The following is a 17500-nucleotide window of genomic DNA, read 5'->3' as shown; positions in this document are numbered from 1 at the left end:
GTCATAGCGTGCGTTGAATTCGTCTTGGCCCAAAGATTCTAGGGATTCAAGTTTATGAAAATTGGCCCAGCGGTTCAAAAGTTACAAGCAGAAATGTACCTGCAACTTTGACCTGTTGGTGGCGCTAGAGCATTGGTTCTGGGGACCTATAAATTGCTGTGGGTAATTCTGACCTGGGCTCGATTATGTGTGCCGATTTTCAGCATTTTCCTACGTACGGTTCTATGGGCTGCCATAGACTTACAGTCGGAGAAGAATGGTGACGGAAGAATAATAAGAAAACCAGCTAAAACAGTAGGGGCCTTCGCCAGCTTCGCTGCTTGGCCCCTAATAATGAAGAAAACCTACTAACTCTATAGGGGCCTTCGCCAGCTTCGCTGCTTGGCCCCTAAAAAGGAATCTGGGTCCAAGTACACTCAAGTGTGGAATTACATAACATCACAAAATGTATAGCCTGGTTCTCACCGACGGTGCGTGTGTGTAGCTCCGGAGCCCCCTGATGGGAACCAGGCTACAAAATGTAGGCCTACTGGGTAGAAAAAAAGGGCTTGGTACCAAAGCAGTCCAGAATATGTATTGGTCTCATATGACCGCACTGGGTAATGGAGTGGAGTTGCGGGGGTTGTTGAGCCATGGTGCTATGTTAAGTGGGATGGCTGACTTGAAGATCACCGCTAGAGCTAGAATGGATCGCTCCCCACTGGGCTCTTGTGATTTGCAGAGGCAGCCAAAACCAATCTTAAGAAACTTAAGAGTCCTTCCATGATATGTTAACATTCCTTCTGCCCAAAGACACTATAGAGAAGCCGGCTTACTTACATCATGAGCGTAGTACGGCATGGCCGCGAGCGGGGTAAGAGTAAGAGAGTAATTTATTTGTCACATACAACCATAACCTTGTGGGCTAGCTTGTAGTGAAATGACAGTTCTGGTTAACTCCATAGTGCAGAAAGACTAACAAACAAACAAGTAGGGTAATTGTCCAGGCCATAGCTGAGAAGGTGGAATCCTGTGTGGAGGCGTAGACAGACAGTAAGGACCATAGACAGCCGCAGTCTCCTGGAGGGGGGAAGCACTCTTCCGGGTTGGATGAGTTGCGCTCGCAGGGTGACAAAAACGGCATCCTTGCACTTGCCGTTCACCAAGATGTACAAAAGTCCCGCAAATATCCGCTGACATGGGAAAGAAGTGCTGACGAGTCCCCTCCGGAATGCGCATTTCGTCTCCATAGTAATTCCCTTACCGCTATCAACTGGACTGGACATCGAGGTGAAATTAATCAAACTTCACCACGAATTGACGCTGTAGACAGAACTTAAAACTGCTTTCCATACACACGGCCATGAATGTAACAAAATCACAAAATAAATATGGTCAAATTCCATAAAAAACAAGTTAAAAGAGTTGCACGGGAGCAGGAATTACCAGACAGGCAGCCGAACGACGCGGCGCCATAGCAACTGACTGTCTCACATCGCGCACTTGTGCACTTTGGGCACTATGTGTCAGTGCGTAGGGCGCTCACGCTGAACATTTCTGTAAATTCAGTGCACTGACAATGCCCGGATGATGCCCTAACAATGGCCGAAAATGCAGTGCTTGAATTACAGGCTCTGCATGTACTAAACGGCCGCCATGCTGTTAATGAAACGGAAGAATTGTGGCGTTCAGTTCAGTAGAAGAGTATGGTCAACAGTCTCCTAATTCTCTAAGTAATGTTTCTGAGACACCAACTGTTTCATGCCAAGCCAAGTAGGCTATTGTATGCAAGAAAGTTGCCATTTGCGGTGAAGGAAATGTAAATACAAGCACGAGACGCTGTGCAATGTAAACAACCAACCGATATTTTGGTGAGCTAATGCTATGCTCCCCCGTCACTTCCAGCGAGGGCACAGTGCATAGTGCTCAAACTTTTTCACAATACTATGCTCTAAAGACCTCAGTGCACTCTGCACACTATGCACTAACCGTCAGTGCACTGTCACAAGTGCACAATATGAGACACAGTGAAAGACTGATTTTGCGGTTGTTTCTGGTGTCACATTTTTTATCCACCATGGCGTCGCACCCACTGCCCATGTGTACTGCATCCTCAGGCTACGCCCCCATATATACGTTCTTTGCCTCTGCCAGCCCTGTGCCGGGTTATTTCACTAATCAATTCATCTACCTGGCTAAACACCATTACTAATTAGGATCAGCTGGTTCATTCAATTGGCTGGAACAAATCATGTGGCAGGACTTTCTGAACCTTGGATGTCCGCCTGTTGAGATTTATAGTTGAAGAAGGGAAGCAGATGGAGACAAACAGGTTTGTTGTCCAGGGAGAGTGGGGGGCCCAGAATTGGGTCCTCGCTATATTGCATGTGTCGGGTGGGGGCCCCGTTTTGGATGGCTTTGTCCTGGGCCCGGTCAAAGCTGTCAGCGGCCCTGGAGAGGTGCACCACCGCCACCATCCAGGCGGCCAGGGCATCAGGGGCTCAGTCACAGCGGGACCCCACCTGGCAGCAGCCCTCGGGGGGCCGGTTCATTCGGTGCACCCCTTGTAAGATCGATAGCTGGTGGAGACGCGCGGCGCTGCTAACCTTTTGGCTCTCTGCCGATGGAGGAGGCAGCTGTTACAGATGCTGACCTGAGACATGTGGCGCTCGCACAGTGGGAACTCTCTCTGGGGCTTGGATTGTGTGTGCATGTGTGTGTGTGTTTGTGTGTTCGCGTGTGTGTGTGTGTGTGTGTGTGTGTGTGTGTGTGTGTGTGTGTGTGTGTGTGTGTGTGTGTGTGTGTGTGTGTGTGCGTGCGTTCGTGCGTGCGTGCGTGCGTGTGTGTGTGTGTGTGTGTGTGTGTGTGTGTCTGTGTCTCCTATGGCTGTGTATTGAAGTGCCTTTGCATTGGCTTCTAGTTGCAGTGTGTTCAACCGTTATGTTCAACTGCATGTGCTGTCTGTATGTGTATGTGTTAAGTGTTTTGCAATTCCTTGTGCGTACTTGTATGTTAAACCAAGTGTCTCTTTGTTGTTTTGGGCAGAGGCCCATGCTGTAACTGTACATGTACGTACATTTCACTCCTCCTCCCCCAGTGTTCCAGTTCCAATTTGTGACATAACTCTTAAGAATTGTGTTGCTATGCTACATGCATGCATTCACCCCCGTGGACATGGCACACTTTTCAAAAGCTTGGAGGAAGGAAGCTCTCCATCACGGCCCTTGAGTGGGTAGGGAAGCTGCATTCGACTGACCATATTATAAGATTGTGCATCAGCTATGTGTGTACTGTAGCTGCTATGCCTCAACGCATCTGCAAAAAGTACTCTGGGCAGAGCCAATTGGATTTGTACGCATGCATTAAAGACACACGCATAAACGCATACACACACAAATCGAATATGCTAAATGCGGCTAATGAAATCTCTGTGTGTTTAATCTCATTCGAGATGATTTAAAAGTAGATTTTTTTTTGGCTGTCTATCGACTACTGAAAACGATTTTGTGTGCTTGGCGTACATACAGTACATGCAATAAGTCCTGTTCCTTTGCTAATCCAGCACGAAGGGATGTGTGCATTTATGCCTTCTAGGAATGTTAACTGGACATAATGGCAACCGTTAATCTCGTCGAGTTGTGGTGGGCCGAGCCTGCACATTGGTGGCCTAATGTCAGTGACAGAACTGAACACTTCCAAATGAGTACATTGTCTTCCTGCAAAAAATGATATCTTTGACAGTCTCCCCCAGAGAGATTTTGGCCAGGTTTTAGAATGACCCTGTCTGTTTCTCTGTCTGTTTGTTGGACAGGGAGCCTCTGATTTAGATTCAGAACATTACCTATACTGTATACAGTATACAGGTGTAATCACCTCTGAACTTTGGGAAGGCCCATTCAAACCAAATGGAAGCTCTCACAGCATTCTAGGGAGCCATATAACAGCTAAATGTTAAAAACCCTGTGCAGGCCTCTAATGCCGGTTAATGTTTACGCAGTCTTAGGAGAACCATAGAGCAATACCCATTTCATGGTCCGTGCTAGCAGCATTACAGGACTTTGCACAGAACCTTGATGTGGGTTGTCGACATGGGATTTTAAACAGAGACCCTTATGTTTTTTGTTGGTTGCTTAAAAAGGGTAGGCTTAGTGTTTCTAGCAGAACATTTTGTTAGTCAAGGTGGGTGGGAGCCTAGCCAGTATGAGAGGCATGTGACTTGTGATTGTGCTTCTTTGTATGAAATTGATATGAAATAAAACATATATGTTTGTAGAGCAACTGTATAGGCCTGGATTACATCCACAGCACATTTTATTTATTTATTTTTATTTATTTTCCAGGGGACATAGTAAAAAGACTAGAGAGGGTTGATGTCAAGATGGCCGCCTTAACTCTAAAGTGCTAGGGAAAACCCTGCTAGAGTAGGCTATGAGACTTTTCACAGAGCCTTGGTATGTAGGCATGGGGTTTTAAACAGAGAGCCTTGTGTTTTTAACCTGATATTGGGTGCTTCAGAAGTATCAGAAGCATAACACTCTCCTTTGAACTGCTTGTTAGCTTAAAGTGGTTAACACTCTGCCTCTCTCTGTGCCTGACTGTTTTGTCATCAGAACTGAGGTCACAAATGAGTTGTAGTCTTAATGTAAACCTGTCAAACAGACACATCTACCATGTCAAACCCTAATTTATTACCCTATTACTTACCTTACCTTTCTTACCTATGCTGAGTTCCTGTTCTGCATCTTCTTTTCATATTTGTAGCTTGTAAATACGTAAAGAGTTAATGGATTCACTTAATGGATTTGAAGGATTTGCCCTTTGCATATTAAGTAATTCGTTTACTTACTTTTTTGTTTGTGTAATCCCATTACATTGATGTGTGAATGTACATTTGTAATATTAAATGAAAGTGCAACATATTTAGCTGGCTGCTTAGCATAACAATCGTTAGCGTCCACAAGGAAAGCAACCGATGCCATGAGATGAGATGTTTGCACAGTGCAGCTTGTAGCGAACATGGATCAGCTTATCCATCCTATTAGCTTGTTTTGTTTATTTAGCAGCAGCTTATAGCATTCAGGGTCATTTTCCCAACTCTTTCCCGTCACAGCGCATGAACCTCAGAACCGTGCTAAAGTAAAGCTTGACTCCTAGACATATTACAGCAGTGTCTAAGACATAGAGTAACTGGGTCATTCACGTTTTTAGTAGCAGGAGTAATGTGGTGCAGCCACAGCTAATACCACTATTGTATTGATTACGTTATTATTATATTCCTGGATTATATACTGTATATATATTTAAAAATAATTCAATGTAAATAAAACATGTCACAGGATTAATTAGTTAATTACCAACCTCACAGAACAGTGACGGTAGTTGCGGTTGCGCCACCCTGATGTCTGCTTCTAAAAACGTCAGTGATCCAGCTGTGTTAGCGAACAGTGGCTAGTAGCTACTGTGTACATATTAGCTTGAGCAGGCCTTGCTGATAGCTGAGGCGATTGTAAACGAGGTGTTATGGCAACACAGCATTCCTATGGCCACTGTAATGGAATACAAATAGAATTAATCTTCTACTCAGTCTTGACTCCTGACAGGAACTTAATTCATCAAACCTCATCGATTGCACTAGAGTTGGGGCATCGTTAGTCAACTGTCTTTCTGCTAAGAAAACACAGTGTAGTTTGTGTAGGGTAGTGTGTACTGGTATTTTTTAATTACTCTGTAATGATCGTTTTATTACAAACACTATTGATTTTACAGTATTTTTCATCCGACAGTAAAAAAGTGCTATCGTGGGGGTGGGGTTTCAGTTTATTGCATTTTTTTATTGTCTAAGCTGTAAAAAGTCATATCTAGAGGCAAGCTGACGCAGGCAGTTTTTCAGAAGGAGCAAGAGCAAATCTCTTAGGTCTTCCACGAGTGTGTGCTCTTGCTCTCACATGTTTTTCTTTATTGCTATGCTCAGTGTTGCACCAGCCCCTGAGAGTGGCTGATTGAATTATCAGCTATTTTCTGCCGCAAGTTGCCCCTTCGTTCGTGTGCTGCTGAATGTGTCCGCCTTTCATGAGGCTTCATTGTCAACGGCTAGTGCTCCCCCATGTCCCTGTTGTGTACTTGTGCTCTTGCATCAGCTGACTCACATACACACACACACACACGCACACACACACACGCACACACACACACACACACACACACACATGCGCGCGCACACACACACACACACACACACACACACACACACACACACACACACACACACACACACACACACACACACACACACACACACACACATACACACACACACACCTCTAGAATTTTCACCAGACTATAGCCATCTCCTGTGGCGAGTGAGAAAGGCGGCATCGTCCATCAAGGAGTCTCCAAAGCTCGGGGGGATGGGGGCACACGTGAACAACAAAAGCCTCATTGATATTTTTTAGTAGTAGACACACCAAATGGTGCTACCCAAGCTAATGCCACTGTTAATATGTAATTGGAAATTAATATACAGTCAACGAACGTGCATTCACGCAATCCAGTAAAAAAACAAAAAGTCATGTAAAAAAAAGTCATGTGGTTGCACCAGCCTGCTAGTCCGTTTTAGGCTGCTGCTAAAGAATGCCAATGACCCAAAAGTTGTGTTGCAGCCCTAGCCAACGTCTGGGGTGGTGTTGAGCCAAAGCGCAAACAAAAAGAATTAATAGGTTCGTAACAGGTGACGTAAGACAAAGTCTGTCATTCTCACAGCAGCAAATGAGGCTTACACGGGCAGGTTCAGATTTGGCCTTCCGTGTGTAGCCTGGAACGCTGCTGCTTGATCTTGGCAGAAGAAATGGAGCCCCCCCCCCAGGGCAGGTGTCCGAGCCCAAGCCCAACCCCAGTCCTTGCGGATCAATAGAAGCTTAATAATTTCCTAGACATCACTGGGCTGAAAGAGCCACTGGGTATACAGGGGATTGGGGGCATTGCATTGGGGCATGGCAGGGAGGATGGGTGGAGGATGTGCTGAACGAAGAGTTGGAGATTATGGTGGAAATGGTGTTTGTCTGTGGGTGCAGGTCATTTCTACACACTTGCCATCCTTCCCTCTGCCCTCGGTCCTCGTTGTTAACAGTGAGTTTTATATTTTTTATATAATTTAAGATGGGCCCGGCCTATTCACTCCGATGAAAACACTCAACTATATCATAACAACACTGTGAGTTAGGTAACCAATTAAGACTTGGTCAGTACTATTTTGGTGACAATGAGGTTACAATAGAGGCTCTGTGTGAAGGGGTTAACATCAAAACTAGAAATGTGATGTGTACGGACAAGAAATTAAGGCTTGTGGCACTTGAGTTAGAAAAAATGACTTGCATGCTGTATTTTTTCTGTGTATGGGGGTGGGTAAGCTGGAAGGGAAACTTGGGATTGGGGTGAGGGAGTGAGCTGGTTGGTGAGTACAGTTGGTCTGTGGAAGAGCTGAAGATGATGGTTTGGACATGTGTGTGTTTTGTGTGTGTGTGCGTGTGTGTGTGCGTGTGCGTGCGTGTGTGTGTAGTGGTGGTGCTTGCCTAGAGAAATCTGCTTGAATATGTAGGGTGAATAATTGGAGACGATGGCGTCTGTGTGTGTGTGTGTGTGTGTGTGTGTGTGTGTGTGTGTGTGTGTGTGTGTGTGTGTGTGTGTGTGTGTGTGTGTGTGTGTGTGTGTGTGTGTTGTTGTTGTTCGGCATGAGTGGTCAGAGTTGTGAAGGGGGCTGGGAGGGACGTTTATTGGGCGGTTAATGTGAGGGTGGGGTGTTTGAGTGTGTGCGCGCGTGCGTGCGTGCGTGTGTGTTGGGGGGGCGGGGGTGAAGAGAGCATAAGGTTATATCTCAGCTGGTGAATGTGAGGGAGGGTGGGGAGTGGAGCAAAGCAAGAGGTCAGAGATGATGGTCAAAGTAAAGTGTGTGCATGTGTGTGTGTGTGTGTGTGTGTGTGTGCATGCATGCATGCGTGTGGAGGAGGAGGAGGAGGAGGAGGAGGAGGAGGAGGAGGATGAGGAGGAGGAAGGATTGGAGGGATGGGGGGGGTGTTGTACGTATCTCCGCTCAGCTGAGCCCGTGGTGAATGAGAGTCCCATGACCTGCCCTCTAAATATACACGCCAAACTGCTGTGCACGAGGGCTGAGCGCCGCAGACAAACGCCACCATAGATCCCCACAGTGCGCAGCATCCAACGAGACGGAGCGGCAACAGTTTGCCGAAGAGACCGGACCGGGGAAATGCCTCGCTCAAATCTAATCAGAGACGGAAGAAGGGAGGGAGGGAGGGAGGAAGAGAGAGAAGGAAGGAGAGATGGAGGATGGGAGGTAGAGAAGGAAGAAACGGATGACCACTAGATTTAACAAGCCCGACAACATCATCTGTCGTCGTACGTCATTGTATCCAAACTATCTGCGGTTCTTTATACCGCTTAAAGGATGCCTGCACTACGCACTACGTTTAAGTAAAACATACAGCATGTCAGTCCCACAAATATCTTCCTGGGTCACAGCGGCTGTCCAAAATAAACTTTCAATGTTTTTTAATGTTTTGTTCATGTTCAGCTAAGAGATTGTATTGACTTTGATCAGAAAGGTTTGCATTGCAGGATGCTAGCCGGGCTAAACTAGCTACTGTGAGGTCTTACTTTTTCTCTTTCCCAGGCCCCTTTCCAGACAGACAGACAAGCACATGCACACACACACACACACACACACACACACACACACACACACACACACACACGCACACACACACACACACACACTCTCTCTCGCCCCCTCTCCCAACCTCCTGATCCCTCATGCGGAAGGAGGGAGGAATCATGTGCCAGATCCTTCTAGCTCGCTCGCTCGCGCTGCCTCTTGCTCTCTCCCCCTCTCGCTCTGCCAAGCAGCACTCTCGTACTGCCCTCTCCTCCACACACACATGCATGCACACACACACACACACACACACACACACACACTGGTTACTTAACACCAAACTCCTTTGAAAACGCATACAATTATAGACAGAGAGAGAGAGAGAGAGAGAGAGAGAGAGAGAGAGAGAGAGAGAGAGAGAGAGAGAGAGAGAGAGAGAGAGAGAGAGAGAGAGAGAGATGCACACACACACACACATGCGAGCACACACACACACACACACACACACACACACACACACACACACACACACACACACAGACACACACAGACACACACAGACACACACTGCCCTCACCCCCGGCCTTCTCAGCGAGCATACAACAAAACACAAGTCATTGGTGTCTGACAATACACTGTTGAGTTGAGCTCTCCCATGTGACCTCTGTTTCTGTTGATAGCCTCTCTCTCTCTCTCTCTCTCTCTCTCTCTCTCTCTCTCTCTCTCTCTCTCTCTCTCTCTCTCTCTCTCTTCTGTCCCTCTGGGCATCTGCCTCGTGGCCCATTTATGACCTTTGCCCCACAGTCTCGTCAGGGCACCTCTGGGATTCTGGACTGGGCGTTTCAATTTGCCCTCTGGGGTGAACACATGTGTCCTCGGGGGTGAATAAATGTGTCCTCTGGGGTGAATACATGCCCGGAGAGACAGTGAATGTGTGCACACATTCGTAGTGCAGGTGCTGGATCAAATAGCTGAAAACTGAAAATAATGAAAGGTCCGCAAGACTGCTCACAAATAACTACATTAATGGCATGACATTTTGGGCACGTACGGTAATGATACTCAGGGCAACTGTTTGAGCAGCAATAATATGATATTATTTGGACTTTTATCAAGAGAACGCTTTAATCAAGAGAATGTGGATGAGCTGTGGGCAGCTCTTGTCAGTGATGTTGTGCCATCAAACTATACTGGGAACTCCCATGCAGCCTTTAGTTCTACACAATCGTTCCGATCTGAAATCTCACTTGTGATTAGGTCTGGTGGTAACCAGGCAACCATCAAACCAGGGATGAGGGACCCTGTTCATTTGAGGGGCCAGTTTAAATTTTGTAAAGTCGTCCAAGGGCGGTACTATGAACACAAAACAGGCAGCCACTGTTACAACAGACCCAACCGTCACTAGGTCCCCTCAAAATATAACTTCATCGTATTGCAGATGTAATTTCTAAGATTTCTTTACAAAACATGTCATATTTCATGTGAAAGCGTATAACATTGAAATTATAGTGAGTGCTGAATAAGACGGTCTCAAGGAATGTAAAAGGCCCTTCCCCACCCCTGCATCAAATATTTGGGAGCATGGCCGTAACTACCATTGAGGACACAGAGGTCATATCCTCTGTACTTTTTTTCAGTAATGTAAAATGTATCTACAAACGTTTGTATGCTGAAAATCGATATATGATCAGCAATGATAAATTCAGTCTGTATTCGCCACCATCATTTATCCTCAAGGCAGTGATTAATGGAAACAAACGTAAGAGTTTGACTGAAGTGTTTGAAGCATTCTAAATGTTCAGTATGCAGTGCAGCACGCAGTATTTGACCCCTGTATTTGAAAATGTCTGGTTACGGCCCCTGTTTGGGAGCATCAGTGTTGTGGACTTCTGGGACTTCTGTTCAGTGAATACATTACATGCCCGCTCAGGTGCTGTTTCCACGTAGCAGGATATTTTTTTAGCTGGGTATTTTTTTCTCCTGTTGAGGTGTAAATGCAACATGTGGATACAAATAAATCCTCCATTGTAACAAATGCGTTTCAGCCCCCTAAAGAGGATATTTTTTTCTCCTGCTTTTTATACCTGGATTTTAAATATCTGGTACGTGGAAACGGAAGGCCAAAACCAATGCAAAACCAATGCAACCAGGAGAAAAAAATATCCACATATAAAAACATCCAGCTACGTGGAAACAGCACCTCAGTGTCTTGAGGCCGAGAGTATCTCAGGATGTGCTGTGCTGTGTTGCACTCAGATATTGCCAAGTGCTCCCTGGACGTGCCATATTGAATCACTGGACAGAGTTTGAAGCTGTTCCTGCATGAAATTACCCACTAATATGTGTCATAAAGCTAGAAATGGACTCGTCAATAGAAGGTGTGTATGTGTGTGTGTGTGTGTGTGTGTGTGTGTGTGTGTGTCCATGAGTGTGCGTGCGTGTGTCCGTGACTGTGTGTGTATGTGTGTGTGTGTGTGTGTGTGTGTGTGTGTGTGTGTGTGTGTGTGTGTGTGTGTGTGTGTGTGTGTGTGTGTGTGTGTGTGTGTGTGTGTGTGTGTTGAAGTGTGTGTGTGTGTGTGTTAAAGTGTGTGTGTGTGTGTGTCTGTGTTGGAGTGTGCAATAACAGAAACAGTTTGCTTAGATCCCTCGTTGATGCCCTAGGAAATAAATTTCTTAATCGCTAGTCATATGGTTCGAGTCAACAACATCAGTGTAAGTGGCCGGCTGAATTCGCTGATTTGAAAACATTCTCCAGGAATTACTGTAAATTATTCTGTAAACTTCCACCTTTTTACTTAGTTTTAGCAAACATTGAGTCACAGTCATGCTGTTTTGGCTTGGTACATTAGCCTTGGCCTATAGGATGTACCACCTGGAAAAAAAACTCCCCTCTCGAGGCACAATGTTGACTCCACTAACCGCTTGACCGTTGGATGGTTTACCCGGCCGGCTCACTCTACCGCAAGGAAAGCAAAAAGGCCTTTTCTCTCCGTAGCCAAGAAACCTAGATTGCGTCCAAAATGATAAAACGCTCACGGTACAGTGTAATCGTACTGCTACTAGGGGGTTGTGGGCTTGTAAGGGTTGTGACTGTGTTTACATTGGATGTATCATTAGTCATTGGTTGTAGTGCTGTAGTGATAGCTAGCTCACTGTGCTCTGTTGGATTTTACAATAGTAGTTATACAGTACTACAAGGGGTTCTGAGTTGTGTTTCTCAAAAGAGAAGTTGCTAGCCTGTTAGCAACTTTGGTAGTTGCCAATGGGAAATTGCATTGAAAACAACAAAGTAGCTAATGTAGTAAGCAACTTTGGTTTCGAGAAATCCACCCCTGAGTTGTGTGCAGCGTTTGGTGTTAACGTTGGAGTTACGTTTGGATTTGGTTGTGGTGCTGTTGTGGGAAAATATCTCACAGTGCTCTGTTGGTTTTTACAATAGTAGTAATACTACTACAGTATGTAGCAATTGTGAGTTTACAGGGGTTTATGTTCTGTTTGCGTTGGAGTTGTGTTTGGATTTGGTTGTAGTGTTGTTGTTATTGAGTTGGGCTGACTGACTGAGTAACTGACTGATTGCTGTTGGTTTTGTAGTTTGTGTGCAGGCTCAGTACAGGCAGCACTATGAATGATGGTTGTGAGTTTGCTGGGTTTAGGCTGGGTTAACGTCAGAGCTACGTTTGGATGTGGTTGTAGTGACGTGAGAATTGTGCTGAGGGAGTCCTGTCAGTTTTGAGTATGTGTTATGTTTGGATTTGGTTGTAGTGCTGTTGTCTGGAAGTTGTGCTGATTCACTGACAAAGTGCTGTTGGGTTTTTGTGTTTGCGTGCAGGCTCACTGCAGGCAGCACTATGACTGATTGAGGTTACAACTATCTTGATCAAGCTCCTGGCTCTGGTTGTAGTGCTGTTGTGCTGAGTTGTGTCGACTGAGTCTTGTGAGTTTTGTGATTGTGCTATGGTTGGATGTGGTTGTAGTACTGACTTTACTGAGTGCTGTTGGTTTTGTGTTTATGTGTTTACATGTATGTGCAGGCTCAGCGCAGGCAGCACTATGACTGATGGGGACTATGACTATCTGATCAAGCTCCTAGCTCTGGGGGACTCTGGAGTGGGAAAGACCACCTTCCTCTACCGCTACACAGACAACAAGTTCAACCCCAAGTTCATCACGACAGTGGGCATCGATTTCAGGGAAAAGCGTGTGGTAAGAGCAATCTTTTTATCCCTTCAGTTTCTTTCTCTCTCTCTATCTCTCCCTCTCTCTCTCTCTCTCTCTCTCTCTCTCTCTCTCTCTCTCTCTCTCTCTCTCTCTCTCCCTCTCTCTCTCTCTCTCTCTCTCTCTCTCTCTCTCTCTCTCTCTCTCTGTCTCTCTGTTTGGTATTCTGTCCGTCTGTCTGCCTGTCTCTCTCCCTCTTTCTCTTTCTCTCTTTCTTTCTCCTTCTCTCTCTATCCCTCTTTCTCTTTCTTTCTCTCTCTCTCTCTCTCTCTCTCTCTCTCTCTCTCTCTCTCTCTCTCTCTCTCTCTCTCTCTCTCTCTGTTGTTTATGTCCAGGAGCCTTTTGTTTCAAAGTGTTTGGCTAACTGAATTGTCCCTCTCTTTCTTTACTTCTCCCACCCTCTCAGTCTCTCATATCCTTTTGATCTATTTAGTTGCATGAGCCTTTTTCTTCTGCACTATTGTTCCAAAAATATTGTATCCACCTTGTTTTCATGCCTTCGTAATCACACACTAAAAAAGGCATTTTAATCTCTGAACACAAAAAGCTTCAAACAAACCTTTAAAGTAAACAAACAGAGCTTTTCTGCTGAGTACGCACTGGATATTGTTCAGTACTTCTCCCAGCAATAAAAACAGTAGTGGTCAAACAGTCATGCGTCAGTGCAGTGCATTATAATCATTATTAGAATAGAATAGAATAGAATAGAATAGAATAGAATAGAATAGAATAGAATAGAATAGAATAGAATAGAATGTCTTTTATTGCCACCATTCACATGTACAATACACTGTACACATTGAATATGAGACTGAAAACACTCAATTCAGTGCAGACATAATAGGCATATATTGTACATTAAAGGTATACAGTGAGCTATTTACAAAAAAGCAGATCAAATAGGGGGTTTACTTTCTTGAATATGAAATACTGCCTATTTCTATGGCTGGCTGGCCTATCACTATAGCAGCACGTGTGGACGTGTGTGTTAGGGAGTATGCCATGTATGGGAGTATGCTCTGGTTCCCTCAGTAGGTCTGGACTAGGGGTGAGTATTGGCAAAGGGTTCACGATTCGATGCGCATCACGATACACATGCCACGATGCGATTCTATCACGATGCATTGCGATTCATGTACTACTGTGATGCATTGCGATATTTACTTCAGTAAATGTGTAAAATACAGCTTATTTGTCAGTTGCTGTGTAGCTTTCTTAAGTCAGTTCATTCTATTTAAGCATTCTATCATCTGGGAGAGAGCTTACATCACAACAGAAATATTACCTATTCTCTACTGAACAAAATAACCCGTGGCAAATCGAATTTTATTGTTATCAAATAATCAATTGCCATGAATCCATGCAGTATATTGAGAAAATAAGTATCACGATACCTTGTCATGAATCGATGCATTGTATCGTGAGAGTAAGTATCGTGATGCATCGATATGACGATTATTTTGCACACCCCTAGCTCTGGACATGTGTGATATGGAGCAGACACTTATTTTAATCATTTAATTTTTTATATTTCTTTAGTTATTTTTGATACCTTTTGCGTTTGTTGTCCTGGTTTGTTCTGATGTGTCTAAACCCTATGTTGTATGTGGATTTGGACAAGTGTCTGACGAATAAATTGAACTGAACTGAATTTATAAAGTAGAAATAGAAGTGCTCTCACTGATGTTATTACAACTCTATTGAAATAGTTTAAACTGCAGGTATTCCACTGTACCTATTTGAGGTAGATACGCTGTAAGAGTGTGACTGCCTCTGAGTTTTTATCGTACAGTATGCCCTGCTTCTTCAGTAGGTGTGGACATGAGCGATAGGGAGTATGCCGTAGTCCTCCCGATGATTCATCCACACCTTCAGCTCATTCATCTCTGTCAGGTTATGGGTGTGTGTGTGTGTGCGTGCGTGTGTGTGCGTGCGTGTGTGTGCGTGTGTGAGTGCGTGGGTGCGCGCGTGCGCATGTGCGTGCGTGCATGTGTGTGTGTGCGTGCGTGCGTGCGTGCGTGCGTGCGTGCGTGCGTGCGTGCGTGCGTGCATGCGTGTGTGTGTGTGTGAGAGAGAGAGAGAGACAGAGAGAGAGAGAGAGAGAGAGAGAGAGAGAGAGAGAGAGACAGAGAGAGAAACAGAGAGAGAGAGAGAGAGAGAGAGGGTCTACTGTTTAGTTTACTATACTAATAGTCTACTATTGTCTTATATTTGTACAGTGTCCTTGAGTGCTTCAAAAGGCACTAGTAAATAAAATGCATCATTAAGAGAAAGCACAAGAGAGAAAGCAGAGGAAAAGAGAGCTGAAGAGAAGCGAAAGACGTAGAAACAGAGAGTGAGAGAGAGAGAGAGAGAGAGAAAGGAATGAAGGAAAGGCATGATGACAGTATGTCTGGCGCATCGTCATCATCTGGCCTCAGAACAGGTTGATCCGGCTGACCGCCAGGGAGGGAAGAGCCGTGATGTGATTAACACCCAGTGATGACACACACATCATCATCATCATCATCATCACTGCTTTGGTCCGTTTGTGTTTGCACTGCAGTCTAGCTGCGGAGAGATCAGAAAGCATCTCAACACACAAGAGAAATGGAAGAACCACTCGGTAACTAAGCTAGTACAGGTAGCATCTTTTTGCAGAATGGTTATACCAGAGAGAGTAGATAAGACAGAGGTTTCGCTGTCCCATTGTTTCCGGGTTCTATTGTCGCAAGGGGGAGGGGGGGAAATCCCCCTTTAGGCCGACCTAAGGACTGTTCTATTAATTCTAGGGCAGTCATGGGTGAGCGGTTAGGGCGTCAGACTTGCATCCCAGAGGTTGCCGGTTCGACTCCCAACCCGCCAGGTTGGTGGGGGGAGTAATCAACCAGTGCTCTCCCCCATCCTCCTCCATGACTGAGGTACCCTGAGCATGGTACCGTCCCACCGCACTGCTCTCCATGGGGCGCCACTGAGGGCTGCCCCCTTGCACGGGTGAGGCATAAATGCAATTTCGTTGTGTGCAGTGTGCAGTGTTCAATTGTGTGCTGTGGAGTGCTGTGTCACAATGACAATGGGAGTTGGAGTTTCCCAATGGGCTTTCACTTTCACTTTCTTTCACTTTCATTATGACACGCCCCTTTAGGCAGACCGGAACCTGGTCACATTAGGTGCCCATAGAAACATATTACATTGGCATATCTCTATATACTTAAAGAATCTCTGGTTGTACCTTCTCAGGTACAAAATTATGTCATAAGGTATCTTTTTTGTACCATTTCATCTCAAAAAAGGATCTAGAAAAAAAGTAAAAAAATAAAAACATTGTACAGTGGAGGTATTATTTTTGGCCCCACAGAACCACATTGCACGGCTTGGGTTTGTTTGCACCCTTCTTGGAATTCTTGTTTTTTATGTTCTTTTCCTCAGTCTACTTAGTCATGTTGGCAGCAGATGACGTTTCAGCCTTGCAGTCTTCCTCAGATTCACTGGCTTAGAATTCTCATTATAGTAAAAAGTAGGTACGTACTGTAATTATTCTGCAAAAAAATTTACTGCTGGTGTGACAATCTTCCACAGGGTCGGATTGACACACTGGATAGATATGGCTGCAGCCTAGAGCCCCCCACCTGTCATGAGGCCCCAGATTAGCCACAAGTGAAAAACTGCTGAATTTTGACAGGATGCAATGTTGAAAGATGCATCTGGTATACAGTTGGTAGACATACAATCCTTAATTTGCCCTCTGGGGGGGTTACAGAAACCTGTAGCCCAGGGGCCCCAGGCCATCTTAATCTGGCCCTGCTTACATACAGAGCAGGGCTTCCATTTCTCTTTCTGAAGCTCCTCTGGGTTAGCCTGGGAATTCCCATGCTGCTTTGCACAATCGTTCCGATGTGAAAGACGGCATGGATGCTCGTCCCAAAGTCCTAGTCTGAGGTAGGGAGCCAATCCAAGAGCGGGGAGGGGAGGAAAGATGATGACACATATTACTCAACAAATGGAAGCTTGTAGTTTGACACGATTGGCTATGGGCCACGTATACACCTTTATGATACATTCGTAACGGCCAATAAACTGCCGTTGTCAACGATAAACCATACCTCCCCTACAAGAAATTCAATAGGCGGTCTCCAGAACATATCTCAATTGTGATATGACCTGGCGTGAACCAGGCAACGTCTGGGTAGCATGAGCAGCTAAAGACAGACAAAAGTATTTTTCACACTTTTTTTCCACACATTTTCACTGTATTTCTCTCTCTCTATTTCTGTCTCCCTATCTCACTGTTTCTGTTCCTCTATCTCTATCTCTTTCTATTTCTCTGGCCCTATCTCTCTCTTTCAGTATCAGTTCATGATCAGTTCAACCTAGAGAAGCTCCAATCCTCATATGACCTCATGTTTGTTTCAGCCATTTACTAGATCATCTGATTTTTAAAGCATTTTAACCTTTTAGTGAGTAATGTGCAATGCATTATGTGTACAGTATTCACCTCCATGTGTGAATATGATTGTGGTGTAGGGAATGGGAGTAGAGTTGCCCAGCCGGGACTCGAACCCAGACCTTCTGTGGTAGAAAACCGGAGCTCTGACCGCTACACCAAAGAGCCAGGCTTGTCAGCTCGGCAGTCAGAACACACGCACAACCTTAGTGATGGTC

At 45.2% G+C, this 17500-nt stretch overlaps 1 protein-coding gene across 2 annotated transcripts in view; it reads left to right on the top strand.

Moving 5' to 3' along the window:
* The window catches only part of rab27b (RAB27B, member RAS oncogene family), a 69729-nt gene that overhangs the window by 32625 nt on the left and 19604 nt on the right, over window positions 1-17500 (top strand). For both annotated transcript variants that reach the window (XM_063210583.1, XM_063210584.1), the window contains one exon: window positions 12676-12847. In XM_063210583.1, the coding sequence (XP_063066653.1) occupies window positions 12676-12847 (172 nt within the window). The remainder of the gene's footprint in view (window positions 1-12675; window positions 12848-17500) is intronic.

The sequence above is a fragment of the Engraulis encrasicolus genome, chromosome 11 (assembly GCF_034702125.1).
Source record: "Engraulis encrasicolus isolate BLACKSEA-1 chromosome 11, IST_EnEncr_1.0, whole genome shotgun sequence".
Classification (NCBI taxonomy): Eukaryota; Metazoa; Chordata; class Actinopteri; order Clupeiformes; family Engraulidae; genus Engraulis; species Engraulis encrasicolus.
This window is presented reverse-complemented; position numbering and strand designations above follow the sequence as displayed.